Source organism: Stenella coeruleoalba (genome assembly GCF_951394435.1).
Source record: "Stenella coeruleoalba genome assembly, chromosome: 2".
Classification (NCBI taxonomy): domain Eukaryota; kingdom Metazoa; phylum Chordata; class Mammalia; order Artiodactyla; family Delphinidae; genus Stenella; species Stenella coeruleoalba.
In genome coordinates this window covers 74,002,378-74,020,043 of record NC_137147.1, presented here as the reverse complement: position 1 = coordinate 74,020,043, position 17,666 = coordinate 74,002,378, and the positions used below count along the sequence as shown (strand labels likewise).

Below are 17,666 nucleotides of genomic sequence, written 5' to 3'. Positions count from 1 at the left end.
GCGCAGTGGTTGAGAATCTGCCTGCTAATGCAGGGGACACGGGTTCGAGCCCTGGTCTGGGAGGATCCCACATGCCGCGGAGCAACTAGGCCTGTGAGCCACAACTACTGAGCCTGCGCGTCTGGAGCCTATGGTCCACAACAAGAGAGGCCGCGATAGTGAGAGGCCCGCGCACTGCGATGAAGAGTGGCCACCGCTCGCCGCAACTAGAGAAGGCCCTCGCACAGAAACGAAGACCCAACACAGCCAAAAATTAATTAATTAATTAATTAAAAAAAAGCCATTTCAGAGCTCAGGAACATACCCTTTTATTGTCTAGCACCTTTGACAGTTTGACGTCTCTCTAAAGGAGACGGGAAGTTTGGAGCATTATTGGGTCTTTCAGTGGGAAAGAGGAGTGGGCAGGCACACTGGAGGTGAGTGGATGTCTTAACACGTGGAAATGTGCCACTGGAACATCCAGGCCCACACCTGGCATGCTCCCCATCACAGTCTGCTTTATTGTCCCTTTAAAAGAAATACGGAACAATATGTAGCAAAACAAATAAATTACTCTCCATCTCTCAGAAAGCAAGTTCAGAGGTTGTTGAAGCTGCCTAAGAGGCTTCTGGACAGACGCCTCCAAAGAAGTGAGCTTTTCAGCTTCCTTGGCTCCAGCCAGTAGGAGATGAGGGAGGCCCCTGCTGCCCACATCTCAGGATTTCTCGTGGTGTTTAGTTGGACTTGGGATCTTGTTGCTTGGGCATCTCTTCTCCATCTTCCAAATCCATCTCTGCAGCAACTGACATACATAGGACCTGGACATACCACGTGGCAGATGCTACAAAGAGAAGTTTGAGTCAAAACAGAAGAGGTCAACTGGGCTGAGTTCAGGTGGCACTGAATGGGGCTGGGCCCGAGGGGACAATTACAGTTAAGCCTCAACAACAGGTAGGAGCTATGGCGAAGGTGATTTGGGAGACTAGATTTGCAGAAAAAGCCAAAAAAAAACCAGGCCGTACAATAGCTGAGCCGACTTGAGGACCCAAGGCTTACCCACAATCCTGCGGAGGCAAAGAGGTCGTTTGTGCTCTGGCACTCTGATGATGAAGAAGTAAAAGGGCAAGCCTGAGAGGGCAATGCCGATGCCGATGAGGGAGTTGATGGTATCACTGTAGAGTGGGACAGCCACCAGGAAGATGGTGCAGAAGCAGAAGACAATGGGGAAGAAAATGCTGAGCTAAGGGCACAGAAGAAACAAGTGGAGGTTAGACAGCTCAGGGTGGACAGCCAAGAAAACCCCACCTGTGAACAGCAGAGCACTGAGTGTTCTTGTCATCCCCTTCCTCTCAACTCGGAACCACCGTCGAGTTCCGGGCAAAGGTTTCTGAATAAATGTAAGAATCCCCTGGAGTGGGTGCAGCAGAGGTGGGATGGAGAGGTCCTACCTTGAGAGGACGAGGCCTATTAGGCTCCTTCCAGCGCAGATAAAGCTGACCCACGATAGAGAGCCCCACGAAGAACCAGTAGCTGAAGCTGTAGTAGTTAATGAGCTGGAAGATGTCCTCCACACACAAGTAGATCAGCGCCATGAGACCCTGCAGGCACAAGCCCACATCAGCTCCTCTCAAGGCCTGTCACGCAAGGCACTTGCCAGTCCCCTTTGTCTCCCACAAATCCACCCCCTTGTCAAGTCCTCAGTCTCCCCAACTGTCCTTTTCTGTTCCCACCCCGTTTACCACCTTAGTTTCAACGCCTCGCTCCTTTCCTATTAAGTCAGTAGCCTTTTTCAGCCCATTCTTCAAACTCTTGCCAGTTTAATCCTCTGTACAGCACAGCTCAAAACAGTTCCTCAAATAGCTTTTGCCCCAGAGCCTCTCCAGAATGGCTCCAACATACAATTCCAGCTTTTACCTTCTGCTACCCAACTCCATACTGCTTAACCTCCGGACTTTCTAATGCTGTTTCAACCTAAAGCCCATCCATCGCTACCATTTGCAACCCTAACCTTAAAAATCCACTTCAAATTCACTTTCTCCAGGAAGTTTTTCCTTGTTCACCCTCTACCCCCACAGTCACCATTTCTTCCCTTGAACACTACATCACTGTCTGCCACGGCAGTCGTTACAGTGTATTCCATGAACTTTATGCCTCATCCCGGGCCAGAGGAGGTCACCATTCCTTAGAGAATATGGATTCTTTCAAGAACCACTGCAGCAGGGACTTCCCTGGTGGTCCAGTGGGTAAGACTCCACGCTACCAACGCAGGGGGCCCGGGTTCAATCCCTGGTCTCAGAACTAGATCCCACGTGCATGCCACAACCAAGAGTCTGCATGCTGCGACAAAGACCCAGCACAACCTAAATAAATAAATAAACCACTGCAGCAGTTACAGCACAGTGCCTTGCCCACAGTGGATGGTCCATCAACAATTTTTCTATTAGAACCTTCTTTAGAGCTTCTGGGGAGCTAAGAACAGTTGTATCTACTGCTACTAAAGTTCCCCCACAATCTGGCTTTCAGCCCCAGTCTTGAGACCACTTACATTGAAGAGCAGAGCCGGCACTGGTGTGAACCGCTCAACATGAATCATGCAGATGGTGTCAGGGAGATGGCCTTCTCTTGAGCCCACAAAGAAAAGCCTATTTTGGGTAAGATAGGAGAGGCTGAGAAACTTGGGGATGTGGGTGTGGCCTGGTTCTTGTGCCACAAGGCTCTCCCTCTCTGGCATCCCCTCCTTCAAAAAGGTTTGAATAATTTGGAACGGAGTTCAATACTGAGATTTGTAAGAACTGGAGGCTGCTGATGCGAACAAGGCCAAAGCGTTGTGACTGTCACTTGGGGATCGTGGTGACTAAAGTCTGGGTCCTGTTAAGCCCTGCCCTGCCCTGCCACAGCTCTTCACTTTACCCCTCAGTAAAAGGTGACACTCGTACCTAGACGCAGCCACAATGGAGGCATTGAGGCCACCAAAGCAGGATAACGCAACTGCCACTGGAATGGTCCAGTTGAACATTCCAAAAATCTGGTCTGCAAATGTCTAAGGGAAAGGAATGGAAAAGAGTCATTAGCAGGACCTAACGGGGATGGAAGGCAAGGACAAGCATGCCCCCTGGTGCCCCCTGCTAGCAACCCAACCCTTTCTTCCACAGCAGGGCTAACGACCTCGCAAGCCCAGTACTCTAGGCATACTCTTTTCAAGGACTACCCGCTTTCTGGGACTTTGAAGAGCAGCACGATACCCAAAGCCCACAAACACACCCTCACCCTTCTGCTAGTGAAAATCCTTTACCACAGCAACAGCATCGCTGGCCAGGATCTCTCTCATGTCGAGCACGGTGTAATAGGCCACATTGGTTAAGATGTAGATGATGGTGACAATGGGCATGGAAATGCCAATGGAGAGGGGCAGATTCCTACAGCCAAACAGAAAAGTGGATATATTAGCCCCACAGTCTCCTCCCCACTGTCCTTTCATTCTCAGACTCCGCCCCACTAATCCGGGGATGCGGCCTCCCATGGCAATTCCCCAGGGCTTTTGCCTTTGAGGTTGCCTAGGATAGGATAGGATAGTGGCTTAAGCTCTGAACTCAAGAACTAAAGAGCATCCGGCAAAGGAACATCACATTCGGAGAAAGGCCTACACAAAAAAAGGAAAAAGGATTAACAGATGACTGTGTCACAGCATGATAATAGCACAGGAAAGTTGTTTGTTTTACTCTAGAGGTCTCTTAGTATCAGGATTCCTCCTCTAAGGCTGTCAACACTGAAAAATTTGTATTAAGGTTAAATATGAAAGAAGAAATTATAGAGGGGAACTGCAGTCTAGCCTTGCCAGAGAATAATACAGGTCCTCAGTAGAAAGAACAATGTGTATCTGAGCAAGCAATCTGGGAAACATGTGCACCCCGCCCCCTTACTCAGTTTGAGAGCTTTGAGTGCCGTCCTAACCAGAGGCCAAGAGAAAAACAGACTTCTCAAGGTCCCTCTGGCCCAATAAAGCCATGATCTTTATAAACGTTCTTCACAGTGAGAGGGGGGCAAATACTCAAGTCATTCAGTTTCTGTCCTGTAGGTGGAAGCACCGCTCAGGCCTCAATCTGCTATTATCTGCTCCCAGGGTTGCAGCACTAGATGTGTATCAGGAATACTCTGTTTCTCAAAGCCAAAAGGTGATTATTATTATTTTGACTTAGAAATTTATAGAAACCTCACTCCCTGGCAAATCTTAGGTCCTAGAATCATTGAATTTCAGAGCCAGGAAAAGCTCTAGAGATCATATAATTCAACCCCCTCAATTACAGACAAGGAGCAGGCAGAGATGGCAGGGGATTCCCTCAAGGTCATCCAACAAATCAGTGGAAAGACAGGTCCAGGCCCTTTGACTCCCTGCCCAGAGTTCTTTTTACTCTGCTTGACTACAGGGCAATTCAGAGTAAAAATGGTGTCCTGAAACAAACAATACCACAATTCAAAGTCAGTATGAATTTGAGAAACAAGGAAGGGATCAGAAGAGAAAGGAAGGGGCTTCCCTGGTGGTGCAGTGGTTGAGAGTCTGCCTGCCGATGCGGGGGATGCGGGTTCGTGCCCCGGTCCGGGAAGATCCCACATGCCACGGAGCGGCTGGGCCCGTGAGCCATGGCCGCTGAGCCTGCGCGTCTGGAGCCTGTGCTCCGCAAATGGGAGAGGCCACAACAGTGAGAGGCCCGCGTACCGCAAAAAAAAAATAAATAAATAAATAAATAAAATTAAATTAAATAAAGTATACACAAGCACATGGTACAACTTGCTTTGATTAATGCAGAAATGCATGAACAAATGAGAAAAGGCCTGTGAAGAAAAAAATTTTTTTAACACATGAGAAAGTTCACCTCTTAGCTCTGCTGCTGTGATCATGGACAAGTTACTTCTCTGGGCCTCCGGCCTGCAGTCTATTAAAATGACACTGATAAAATCAACTAGTTGTGGTATGCTGTCTGGCACACAGTAGGAGCTCAATAAATGATGGCTATCATTGCCATGGAAAGTTGATGGTGAGGTACCTACCTCTCAGGATTCTTGATCTCTTCGGTGACATAATTGAGGGTATCCCAGCCCGAGTAGGAGAACAGAGCCGAGTACAGTGCCAGAGCAATGTTGCCCGCTGAAAATGATGAACCCTCAAAGGAATTTTCAAAGTGAGTCGAGGCTCCTGGAACCCAGAGAATATGGAAAGGCATAAGGATTAGTGGCCTACACCCCAACTACAAGGTGATCCGGTAAAGGAGAGGAAGAATGTGACGATAACAGAATGTGTGTGGCTTACAACACCTTGGCAGCAAGGGTACCAGTGAAAGAATGGGGAGCAGAAGAGAGACAGCTACAGTGATGGGCCAGAGTGCAGGGAGCAGCACAGGGGTCTTGACAGGAAGGACCCCGGTGGCTCTCTAGAGTAAGGATCCACGACAGAGCAGAGGGCTGGAGAACAGGGGTGATGCAGTTCTGTCTGCCCCCTTCCTAACCCAGACAGCTGATACGGAGTGGAGGAAGGGCAGGGCTCAGTATGCCCAGTCAACAGAGTAGTTGCAGGGTAGGTGTTCACACCTGGAAACTGGTAGAGGAGTGGGTACAAGAGGTTCATTTCTGCCCTTGTCTGCTCCCAAGGGAGAACAGTCAGAGCTACAGCATTGGGCTCGACAATCCACAAAAGCTGGCTCCCGGGATATGGCTCTTTTTTGCCCAGATCAACCTCCTCTGGGAGGCAGCATGCAGAGAAATGACAGGACAGGCTTTGGGCTCAGTCTGCCTGGGTACAGATTTCAGCTCCACTACTTAAGCTAGGGACTTCAGGGACTTCCCTGGCGGTCCAGTGGTTAGGACTCCGTGCTTGCATGGCAGGGGGCACGGGTTCAACCCCGGTGGGGGAACTAAGATCCTGCAAGCCTTGGGGCATGGCCAAAAAAATAAAATGGGGATAATAATAGTACCCATTAAATGAAATCATGCACAGAGGTCACTTAGAGGGGTATGGCGTATGGAAAATGCTTAACAGACATTAGTTGCTGTCACTCTTATTTCTTACCCTGGCCAAGTCTAACAGTGCCTGCGATGATGACGGCGATCAGTGCCAATACTTTCGCGTAGGTGAAAACATCTTGTACCAGGGTTCCCCACTTGACATAGGCACAGTTAATGAAGGTTAAGAGACCTGAAAGAAAAATAATACTGATTGGTGACTGGCCCCACCGTCCAGAGGGCCTTAGACCCCCAAGCAGTTTTTCTGGTACCAGTCACCAAAATAGAGCCTTTGGCCAAAGACGGAACTGTTTGGGCTCTGACCTGCTCTTCATTGGAAACCTCTGCCCAGAATGCCCTCACCATTATCATTCAAAGGCTCTTGCTGAGCACCTGTGTACACAGCAACACACACACACACACACACACACACACACACACGCCCTCAGCACTTATACAAGAGACACAAAACAAAGCGACTGGATTTGCTTACGCACAAAAGTGCTCACAGCAATAGGAGGCAACTGGTAGCGGAACAGGATTAGTGATGCGTTCCAGCTGTTGGCTCTGAAAAGTCATGGTCTCTCACCCTCTCCAGCCCTGTGTCCCCTTATATGGGCTCCAGGACCCAACACTCTGATGCTGTGGGATTACTGTTAACCTTGATGAGTCCTGTTGTGACTTATCCAACGTCTGGGCTAGCAGGTCAGGATGTGTGGCCAGGATTAGGCTGGAGGCCAGACTTCCTGCTACTGCCGGCCAGCTCAGCTGCTTGTTTTCATGCTTGGAAAGACTCTTGGAACTGAGGTTCCTACAGAAGGGGGATGGGGCATTTTTCCTGACTGGACAATGCAAAAGTCAGAGCCACAAACATTCCTCAAGTCCTTCTATCCTGGGGTAGAGGCAATCCCTTTACTTGGATGAGCTTCAGCAAAATTCATGGATTGCCCTTAGAGGCAGGGTTCTTAACCTAGGGCTTCCACAGGCCTGAAATTCTTTGTAAAGTGTTATGTACATATGTCCAAAGAATATGCATTGTTCTAAGAAAAGGGTCGATAACTTTCACCAGAATCTCAGAGAAATCTACTACCCCACCCCCCAAAAAAAGCTATAATCTGCTGCTTCAGAAGAAGAAATTCAAGAGGGGAAGAAAATCAAAAGAAACAAGTCTGAAATTCAGCAGAACGTTCCTCAATCCCCCACCAACCTCTTAAACAAGCAGGCAGCCACATACCCCACACCTTCCCCGCTGTGGCAAAGTGGATCGTTTCACTGCTCCCTCCTTCCCAGCTCAGCAACTGGAGCACTAGAAGGAGGGCTTAACAGCCGTTCTCCCAAGGGCTGCGAAGACAAGATCAGAGCCAGCCTGCCTTACCAGAGGAGAAAGTGCTGGGCTTGCCTGCTTCAGGCCACCAACTCAGTCCCAAGCACTCCCTGTCTCAGTTCTGGCAGTGGTGTGGCCCTCAGTGTCCCCAGCCCTTCTGTTTTGTTGTGTCCTGGTCTCATCACACTCTGGCCCAGAGGCTACTTCATCCTGAGAGGCAGGAAAGAGCAGCCCCTCAGAACAGCTGTCTCACCTTCTGTCTCCCCCTCCCTTACTGCCCAAGTTCTTTTCCGCTCTTGCAGAAAGGGGGCATTCCTGTCCCAAACAAACACTTGCCTTTCTGCCTAATAAACAAGCCAACAAACAACCAAACCTTATCACAGGGCTGGGCAAAAATGCACCCACAACTCCAGGCCAACGTAGTGTTAATAAAGACACAAGCATGTAGTCTCCACAAGCATCCCAGAAAACGGGCAAATCTTTCAGATCTGCTGATCCTCCTCAGCCGGTCACCCCTCCTTTACTCCCCACTGGACTTCTGCCTCCTGCCTCTTCTCTCCATCCTGTAACCTCCACCCCTCACCCTCGGGCTCTGCTGCTGGCTTACTAATATAACTCAAGCCAGGTTGGATTAGAAGCATCTGGGACAACTGGAGCTACCATATTCACAAGGGAATGGGGTCCCCTAATTAAAATTCATGGATGGACTTCCCTGGTGGCGCAGTGGTTAAGAATCCGCCTGCCAATGCAGGGGACACAGGTTCGAGCCCTGGTCCGGGAAGATCCCACATGCCGCAGAGCAACTAAGCCCGTGTGCCACAACTACTGAACCTGAGCTCTAAAGCCCATGAGCCATAAATGCTGAGCCCGTGTGCCACAACTACTGAAGCCCGCGCGCCTAGAGCCCATGCTCTGCAACAAGAGAAGCCACCGAAATGAGAAGACTGCGCACAGCAACGAAGGCCCAATGCAGCCAAAAATAAATAAATTAAAAAAAAAAATTCATGAGTAGCCCTCAGGGTCACCAGGGTGACAACACTAAACTGGGATAGGCTTGAGAATTAAGAGACTGGTTCTGGTTCAGAGTCAGTCTGTAACCACATGCCACATGCTTCTGTTCTCAGCTCCGTCCAAGGAAGAGCCAACTCCTTATCCTTTACTACAACAAATTCTGAAAAGAAAATACATGGATTGTTTACATTTTAATCCTTACAGCTTCTCTAGTCTACTTCTATATCCATCCATCTGTATCCTTCCTCTTACCCACCAGTGTTTCCTCCTCCCCCACTCCTGAGGCTTTGTTCTCAGCCACTGACCCACCATCTTGCCCGGATCTGCTCTCTGTATTGAGCACAGGAGGTTCGGTTTGAACGAAGAAGGGAATCCTCTGGAAAGAGCGCTGGCCCTCATCTTCCCCAGCGCTCAGCTTCCTCCAGGGCCTCTTGGCCGTGGCAGCAGGAAATGGGAATGGCAGGCAGCAGTGCTGACTGGGCTCTCTGTCCCCACCCCCAGCGGATACAGCTGACCGGTGGCCCCAGAGCCCAGCCAAGTACACTGTTCTTGAAGTGGAGCCTGACCTCCTGCTTCAGAGGCAGGGAAAGGGGTGGGGGTAGGACATGGGGTTAGAATAATATGGAGGCAACTGCAAGTTAACCTCAAGGACAGAGATGCCCTACCCTCCTACCTCTAGGTGCAATTCAATCTCCACCCAACACTGGGCCAAGACCACAGAAAAATGGGCTGAAAATCACCTCAGACCCCTGACTCAGGTGCACCTCCATTCCTGCTTTGACCCCTGCTTTGAAGGAACAAGCAGCTGAGAAGAAGTCACTCCTATAATCATCTAAAGAGATGCTCCTGAATGGTCATGACACCCAGCCTCCATGAGCCCCTGGAGGAGGAGGCTAGTTCCAGCACTGAGGCCCAGCATCAGCTCTAGAACTAAAAGCAAGGAGAGCAGATGCCTGGCTTGATCCAGAAGTGAACAAAGCTTGCAGGCCCATTCAGGATCAGACGCCCAGATTTAGTTTAGATGCTCAAACTAAACAGTCCCTGAAAAAGAACATTCAGCCTACAATTCTCCCAGCACCATTAGTTTTAAATACATACAACATAACACACAACTTAGGCTGCTATTTAAGCCATTTTCTCCTTCAAATTCCCAGGGACTGTAAAAACCTCAGCAATTTATTAGGCCACTCATGCCGTCTGTAAAGAGACCAATAGCTCTTCCTCCCACCCAGCCAAAAACTTCTCCCTCGCAACTTCTCGCTAATTGTCCTGGACCTCTCCTCTGGAGCCACAAAGCATCAAGCTGAAGCCTCTCGCACATCACGATAAGCCCTTCTTATCATTAAAGACTGACATCCCGTTCCCCTTGAGTCTTCCCTCTTCAGTCCAAAGACCTATGTTCTTCAACATCTTGTGTGATAAATATGGTTTCCCACTCACCGGCCCAGTTCACTCCTCTGTATTAATTGCACTTTGTCAGTGTCTCCCTGGAAACTGAGACCCACACAGAAAACTCCAGCTACTGTTGCAGGCTATGGAGTCTCAGTTTGAACTCGTCAACTGTAACTCCTTTTTTGCTCCCAAACTGATCAGCTTTTCCCTCTCCCTGTGTTTGGGCCTATTAAAAGTGATTTTTTTTTTAATCCCAAATATGGGGCTTTACACTTGTTCCTAGTAACTTTCCTCTCTGAATTTTTAGGCATCATTTCCATTTATCAGAAATGGAGTTCCCCCTTCATTTTAATCAGTTAGTTCAAATGCCTTCAATTTTGTGAAATCTGCAAATCTGATTAGCAAACTTTCTGGATCTTCACTGAAGTCACTTATAAAAATGTTGACTAGGATAGGCAGAGCCCTGTAGTCTATCACTATAGATCTTCCTCTCTGCTGTCATTATTCCACAACGTCAACCAGGAATCCACCAAACTATTTTTTTTTATCTAGTCCGCCTTTTTCTACCTTGTCAACAAGAATATCACAAGAGTTTGCCAAGAACCTCTCTGAAATCTGTATACACATGTCTCTGCTCTAGAAATCTAATGATGCTATCAAATAATGATTCAAATGAAATTAGTACATATATATGCTAGAATGTTCATAGCTATACCATTGTCATAGTCAAAAATTTAAACAACCCAAATGCCAATCAACGATAGAATGGCTAAATGAATACAATGGAATACTAAACAGCAAATGAGAAAGAACCATCTACAGCTACAGACAAAATGATGGATGAATGTCACAAATGTATTAAGTGAACAAGCCAAACACAAGAGAGTACATACCCTTTATATCCGTTTACATCAAAACAGGCTAAATTAATCTATGCTACTAGAAGTCAGAACAGTGATTTCCCTTAGCGTGTGCATGGGGGCCACAGGGGAGTGACTGGGAGAAACACACGAGAGGTTCAGGGGGCTGCCTTTTTGATGTGGATGCTGGTTACACATGTGTGCTCAGTTTGAAAATTCATCAAGCTGTACACTTATGACATGTGTACAGTTCCTTTTGTATATTACACTTGAATAAAAAATTAAAATTGAACAAAAAATGAGGTTAGCTTGTTTTTAGCAAATCTGTACAGGTTACTAGAGATCCTCCTTTCTTCCCTTCACACTTTGCTAACCAGGTTTAACAGATGAGCCTAGAATTTGGGGAGGAATCAACCTCAGATTACCAGTGCAGCATGCTCAGAATCCACCTTCTTCTCTTTTTTAAAAGAAATTTATTTACTTTATTGATTTTTGGCTGCGTTGGATCTTCCTTGCTGTGTGTGGGCTTTCTCTAGTTGCGGCAAGCGGGGGCCATTCTTCGTTGCAGTGTGCGAGCTTCTCATTGCGGTGGCTTCTCTTGTGGAGCGCGGGCTCTAGGCACATGGGCTTCAGTAGTTGTGGCACTCGGGCTCAGTAGTTGTGGTTCACGGGCTCTAGAGCGCAGGCTCAGTAGTTGTGGCACTCGGGCTCAGTAGTTGTGGCTCACGGGCTTAGTAGCTCTGTGGCATGTGAGATCTTCCCGGACCAGGGCTCGAACCCATGACCCCTGCATTAGCAGGCGGATTCTTAACCACTGCGCCACCAGGGAAGTCCCTCCTTCTCTTTCTTGGAAAGCCAGGTTATCACTTGTGGTAGGCACAGTGGCCCTGAGAAACAGAAGAGTCAGTGTGAAAGCCTTTTTTTTTTTTTTTTTTTTTGCTCCGGACGCGCAGGCTCAGCGGCCATGGCTCACGGGCCCAGCAGCTCTGCGGCATGTGGGATCTTCCCGGACCAGGGCACGAACCCGTGTCCCCTGCATCCGCAGGCAGACTCTCAACCACTGTGCCACCAGGGAAGCCCATGTGAAAGACTTTTGATGTGAGAAAGACTTGACTAGCTACTGCTGGCTTTGAAGATGGAAGGGGGCTATGAGCCCCTAGAAGCTAGAAAAGGCAAGAAAATGGATTCTCCCCTAGAGCCTCCAGAAAGGGACATGGCAATGCTGACACCTTGATGTTAGCCCGGTGAGACCCTTTTCAGACTTCTGACCTACAGAACTGTGAAATAATAAATTTGTGTTGTTTTAAACCACTAAATTGGTTGTAATTTGCTACAGCAGCAATAGGAAACTAATAGGTCAGTCAACAGTTTCCTTTTTACACCCTTCCTGTTCTCCAAGGTCCTGGAGATGCCTAGTAGTCATTCTGTCATCTCAACTAATTATAAATTCTTTCCATTTGTTTGCAAGTGGATAGTTAAAAACATTTAAAGCAATGACACGCTTTATTACTATCTCCTCAACTCTCTTGGTCTTGTTTTTTGTTGGCCTAGATCTATCGGCCTGTTGGGTTTTTATTGAACCCTTTCTTAGGTGAGCAATCCTTCTGCAGGTCAAGTTAGAGGAAAAGAGGGACTGTGGCCTCTCCTTTCCACCATCTAGTTATCATAGATCTAACTGCCCCCAGAGCATCCAGCCTTGCCCCTGCTGTTCTCACTCTAAACATTGCTCTCGGAAACTTTTGTTGGCCTTAGTAACTTCTTCAGGTCTTAGTTTATGCTGGGCATTAACCTCAGGACACTCTCCTTGCAGGGTCACTCCTTTATTTATTTAGTCTTGATTATGTCACCTCTCATTATCTCTTGCATATCGTTTCTAAAAATCTGAGCTCATCAAAAGCTTTTGCACAGCAAAGGAAACCATAAACAAGACCAAAAGACAACCCTCAGAATGGGAGAAAATATTTGCAAATGAAGCAACTGACAAAGGATTAATCTCCAAAATTTATAAGCAGCTCATGCAGCTTAATAACAAAAAAACAAACAACCCAATCCAAAAATGGGCAGAAGACCTAAATAGACATTTCTCCAAAGAAGATACACAGACTGCCAACAAACACATGAAAGAATGCTCAACATCATTAATCATTAAAGAAATGCAAATCAAAACTACAATGAGATATCATCTCACACAAGTCAGAATGGCCATCATCAAAAAATCTAGAAACAATAAATGCTGGAGAGGGTGTGGAGAAAAGGGAACCCTCTTGCACTGTTGGTGGGAATGTAAATTGATACAGCCACTGTGGAGAACAGTATGGAGGTTCCTTAAAAAACTACATATAGAATCCCACTACTATGGCATATACCCTGAGAAAACCATAATTCAAAAAGAATCATGTACCAAAAAGTTCATTGCAGCTCTATTTACAATAGCCCGGAGACGGAAACAACCTAAGTGTCCATCATCGGATGAATGGATAAAGAAGATGTGGCACATATATACAATGGAATATTACTCAGCCATAAAAAGAAACGAAATTGAACTGTTTGTAATGAGGTAGATAGACCTAGAGTCTGTCATACAGAGTGAAGTAAGTCAGAAAGAGAGAGACAAATACCGTATGCTAACACATATATATGGAATTTAAGAAAAAAAAAATGTCATGAAAAACCTAGGGGTGAAACAGGAATAAAGACACAGACCTACTAGAGAATGGACTTGAGGATATGGGGAGGGGGAAGGGTAAACTGTGACAAAGCGAGAGAGAGGCATGGACATATGTACACTACCAAACGTAAGGTAGATAGATAGTGGGAAGCAGCCGCATAGCACAGGGAGATCAGCTCGGTGCTTTGTGACCACCTGGAGGAGTGGGATAGGGAGGGTGGGAGGGAGATATGCAGGAAGAGATATCGGAACATATGTATATATATAACTGACTCATTTTGTTGTGAAGCTGAAACTAACATTCCATTGTAAAGCAATTATACTCCAATAAAGATGTTAAAATGAAAAAAAAAAATCAATGTGTTCGGGGCTTCCCTCATGGTGCAGTAGTTAAGAATCTGCCTGCCAATGCAGGGGACACGGGTTCGAGCCCTGGTCTGGGAAGATCTCACATGCCATGGAGCAACTAAGCCTGTGTGCCACAACTACTGAAGCCCGCGTGCTTAGAGCCCCTGCTCCGCAGCAAGAAAAGCCACCACAAAGAGAAGCCCGCACACTGCAAAGAAGAGTAGCCCCTGCTCACTGCAACTAGAGAAAGCCCGTAGCAATGAAGACCCAACACAGCCAAAAATTAAAAAATAAAAAAATAAATTTAAAAAAATCAATTAGTTTAAAAAAAAATCAATGTGTTCAATCACACCACTTTCTTCAGATAATTCTCCTATTCTTCCTAAATAAGATAATTTATTGTATCAGAATTTCACCTTGAAGGGACTTCCCTGGTGGTCCAGTGGGTAAGACTCCGCACTTCCAATGCCAGGGGCCCAGGTTCGATCCCTGGTCAGGGAACTAGATCCCGCGTGCAGGCCACAACTAGAAAGTCCGCATGCCGCAACTATGAGCCCGCATGCCACAACTAAGACCTGGTGCAGCCAAAATAAATAAACAAATAATAAAAAAAAAAAAAAAAAAAGAATTTCATTTTGAAGACACCCCTGGTTTTTTTTCTGTTTTTAAATCCCTGGTTGTAAAATTGTAATTCTTTGCCCTGAACTTTTCTGCAATCTCTTTGCCTAAAATTTAGAGTACATTTTGGAGGAAAACCAGCATTTCTTTTTCTGGGACATAAACTCTGAGAAGGCATAATCACTTCCTCACAAGGATTCCACATTGCCTCTGGTTATGTCAAATAATAATAAATCCTTATCCTTTAGAGATACATATTGAAGCCTTTATGGATTAAATGGTTTGATGTCTTGGATATGATTTAAATAATCTAGTGTGGGTGAGAAGGGGTGGTTGGAGCATAGATGTTGATAATCATTGATGCTGGTGCTTGAACCCTGGGAGTTCACTGTGCAATTTGCTCTACTTTTGTATATGTTTGAAATCTTCCATAATAAACCATTTTTTTTAATGTAGAGAGGTACTGCTTCTAATAGAATGCAACTGATTTTAGCAAAAGATGCTCAGAGAATTGAAGCTTCCATTGCTATCATATTTCCCTTTCGTACAAATTTTATGATTTTTATGAGGAAAGCAAAACACTTATTCTTCTGATCTGAGAGTGTGCAGTAAATGCCCACAGTTACATCATTCCTACTTCTTTTTGCTTTTATCTTCGTGTTCTCTTCACCATGCTTCTTCCCTTAGGATGGGGGTTTATTTCCATGTACTTTACTATGGGAGATCTTCAGGAAAAATCCCTAACTGTTATCTGAGAGCCCTCTGATAGCACTATGTAATAATTCTTCTTCCCAAGGTAAGCAGATGGGATTAACAGAGGCCAGGGCCTTGGTGTCCTTTCTAAGAGATGGGCCACGTATCTGTAATGAGGAAGGAAGAGACTTCTCCTGTTTAGTTGTGAAAAGCAGCCCTCCTGCAGGCAAAAAGCTGGAGGCAGTACTGGGTAGTACTGTCCATTACGTTTGTTGGGAAAGAGAGAAAGGGGAGGTGAAATCCTTTGACAGGTCTCTGTGTCTTGGTCCTGAAGTTTCCCTCTCACTGCAATCAAAAGAATCAAAAAGTAACCTTGCCCAGAGGCAGCAGGCATCCCTTATTATAGCAGATCCTCATACAAGTACATCTCTCTTTGATATACTATATCAATCTCAGCTTTTCTAGCAAATCCATCACTTCTGAACAAGGTATCCTTTTTTTTTTTTTTTTTGGCTGTGTTGGGTCTTTGCTGCTGTGCACGGGCTTTCTTTAGTTGTGGTGAGCGGGGGCTACTCTTTGTTGCGGTGCACGGACTTCTCTTGTTGAGGAGCACGGGCGCTAGGTGCACGGGTTTCAGTAGTTGTGGCTCGTGGGCTCTAGAGCACAGGCTCAGTAGTTGTGGTGCACGGGCTTAGTTGCGCCACGGCATGTGGGATCTTCCCGGACCAGGGCTCAAACCCGTGTCCCCTGCCTTGGCAGGCAGATTCTCAACCACTGCACCACCAGAGAAGCCCAAACAAGGTATACTCTGTCGCTGTCATATTCTAATCAAATAAATTGTTTCCTCCTTGCAGTAAATGTAAAAAGCAAATGTGTTTATTAGCCTCATTGAAATGTTGATGAGTCCAAAAGCATCACTCCCAATCTTCTAGCTTCTCCAAATGCATTACTGAGCAATTTTTCCAACTTTATTCTTCTTTCTCTATAATACCTCATAGCCTCCAAACTACCCAGATGTATACTTTTATCTGTGTATTTTTCCCCTTCCTCTAAAATTTCAGTTTAAACCTTTATTAAGTGCATCTCTCCCAATCTCTATAACATCTGCTCCATCCCTCACCAGAGTGTATCCTCTGGTATCCTAGCACTTACATTCCAGGACTCAGTTCTGTGTTCTCTGTTTCTTTCACATACACAGACTTCAAGTGACAAAGAGATGAAGATTCCACCTGCCACTCCATTTGCTATCGTGAACTTCAAAGTCACCAGTGACATATCTCATGTGTCTTCTGACTGGTGACGTCATTCATTCCCCAGCAATCAGCAGAAGTATAGCGGCCTGTGGGCTTAATTGGGGTGAGCAATCTCTGTGTCACATGTTACTCAAGAAAAACCACCCGTCTCTGCATTAGGCTGGTCTATGCATAGTCAGAGTCACACTGCTGGGGAGCAGTCCAGCCCCTTAACTGGTACACTCAGGCCCGCGAATAACCAGATGTCTCCGGAATACTCTAGCAAGGCTGTTCCCTCAGAAGGACCAGATTTAAGCTCTCCAAAAAAGCCTCAGCTCTTCTGCCTAAAGCCAGACATTTCAAGTTTTTCCTTGTTTTCTTTACTGCTTGTTTTGTTTTTTGTTGTTGAATGCTGGTTTAGGATACTCTCTGCATCTTAAAAATCACTTTTTCTTCTTGAGTCCTTGATCGATTATTTCTTCCACCCTTCCTAGGTGCCGTTGTATCTCTCAGATAGCAGCTGGTCCTCAAACACTTTTACCTTTTCAGGCTACATAACCATGTCGCTTACTCAGGCTTCAGGGGGGAAAGCATCTGGCAAGAAGACACACGGAGCATAAGCCCTGTGGGTCACTGGATCAGAGCTTCCCATCCTGCCTTCTGGGGCCTAGCCAGCACTTCAGTTGCTGTGGGTCTGCACCACAGGAGGGAGCAAGCAAGCACTTTGCACCAGGAGGCTCACCGATTAACCGCTCCATCGGCTCCCGCCTCAAAGCCAGCGAGTCCTTGGTAACAGGATCCTTACTGGTTTGCTCAGCTAGGTCCAGTTCAGGTTCTCAGAAATGGGTCCCCAAGGCTGACTGAACATCAGGATCGCCTGAGGATCCCCTGAGGAGGGTGAACCTACAGCTCTGGGGCTCCACCCCTGAAGTTCTGGTTCGGGAGGTCTGAGACGGGGCTCCCCAGCGGAGCCTGATGATTTGCCTGCTCTGGGCTACTCTTAGGTCATCACAAAACAAAATCATCACTTAGAGAACCACCTTGATCACAGCAAGCCCAAACCCTCACTTAACTCAGCATTCCTGGTTCCACACTAGCATCACTCTACAAGCTTTAACAAAGTTCAGTGCTCGGGCCCCACCCAGGACAATGAAGTTAAGCTCTGGGCTACAGCCAGGCATCGGCATGTTTTTAAAGTTCCCTGGGTGATTCTAAAGCATGGTGACAATTGAGAACCTTTCTTCCCAAGGCCCCCAACAGTTCTCCTCAGCAGGAACCTTCTGCTTCCTCAAGTCTTGTTCTCCAAGCTAATTTCCATTCTTCTGCCCAGTGGTTCAGAGTTATTTGGCTGGGGGAAAAGAGAGGGAGAGGAAGGGGCCAGGAGTATTTTTTTTTTAATATTTATTTATTTATTTATTTATCTGGTTGTGCCGGGTCTTAGCTGCAGCAGGTGGGCTCCTTAGTTGCAGCATGCATGTGGGATCTAGTTCCCTGGCCAAGGATTGAACCCTAACCCCTGCATTAGGAGCACAGAGTCTTATCCACTG

General features: G+C 46.6%; 1 protein-coding gene across 4 annotated transcripts in view; it reads right to left on the bottom strand.

The window, feature by feature from the left end:
• Positions 1–31: 31 nt before the first annotated feature.
• The window catches only part of SLC7A7 (solute carrier family 7 member 7), a 50,140-nt gene continuing 32,505 nt past the window's right edge, over positions 32–17,666 (bottom strand). For all 4 annotated transcript variants that reach the window (XM_079913704.1, XM_079913702.1, XM_079913703.1 and 1 more), the window contains 8 exons: positions 6,041–6,166; positions 5,026–5,170; positions 3,272–3,395; positions 2,916–3,019; positions 2,525–2,621; positions 1,428–1,577; positions 1,036–1,219; positions 32–820 (listed from right to left, as the gene is read on the bottom strand). In XM_079913704.1, the coding sequence (XP_079769830.1) occupies positions 714–820; positions 1,036–1,219; positions 1,428–1,577; positions 2,525–2,621; positions 2,916–3,019; positions 3,272–3,395; positions 5,026–5,170; positions 6,041–6,166 (1,037 nt within the window). In that variant the 3' untranslated portion in view covers positions 32–713. The remainder of the gene's footprint in view (positions 821–1,035; positions 1,220–1,427; positions 1,578–2,524; positions 2,622–2,915; positions 3,020–3,271; positions 3,396–5,025; positions 5,171–6,040; positions 6,167–17,666) is intronic.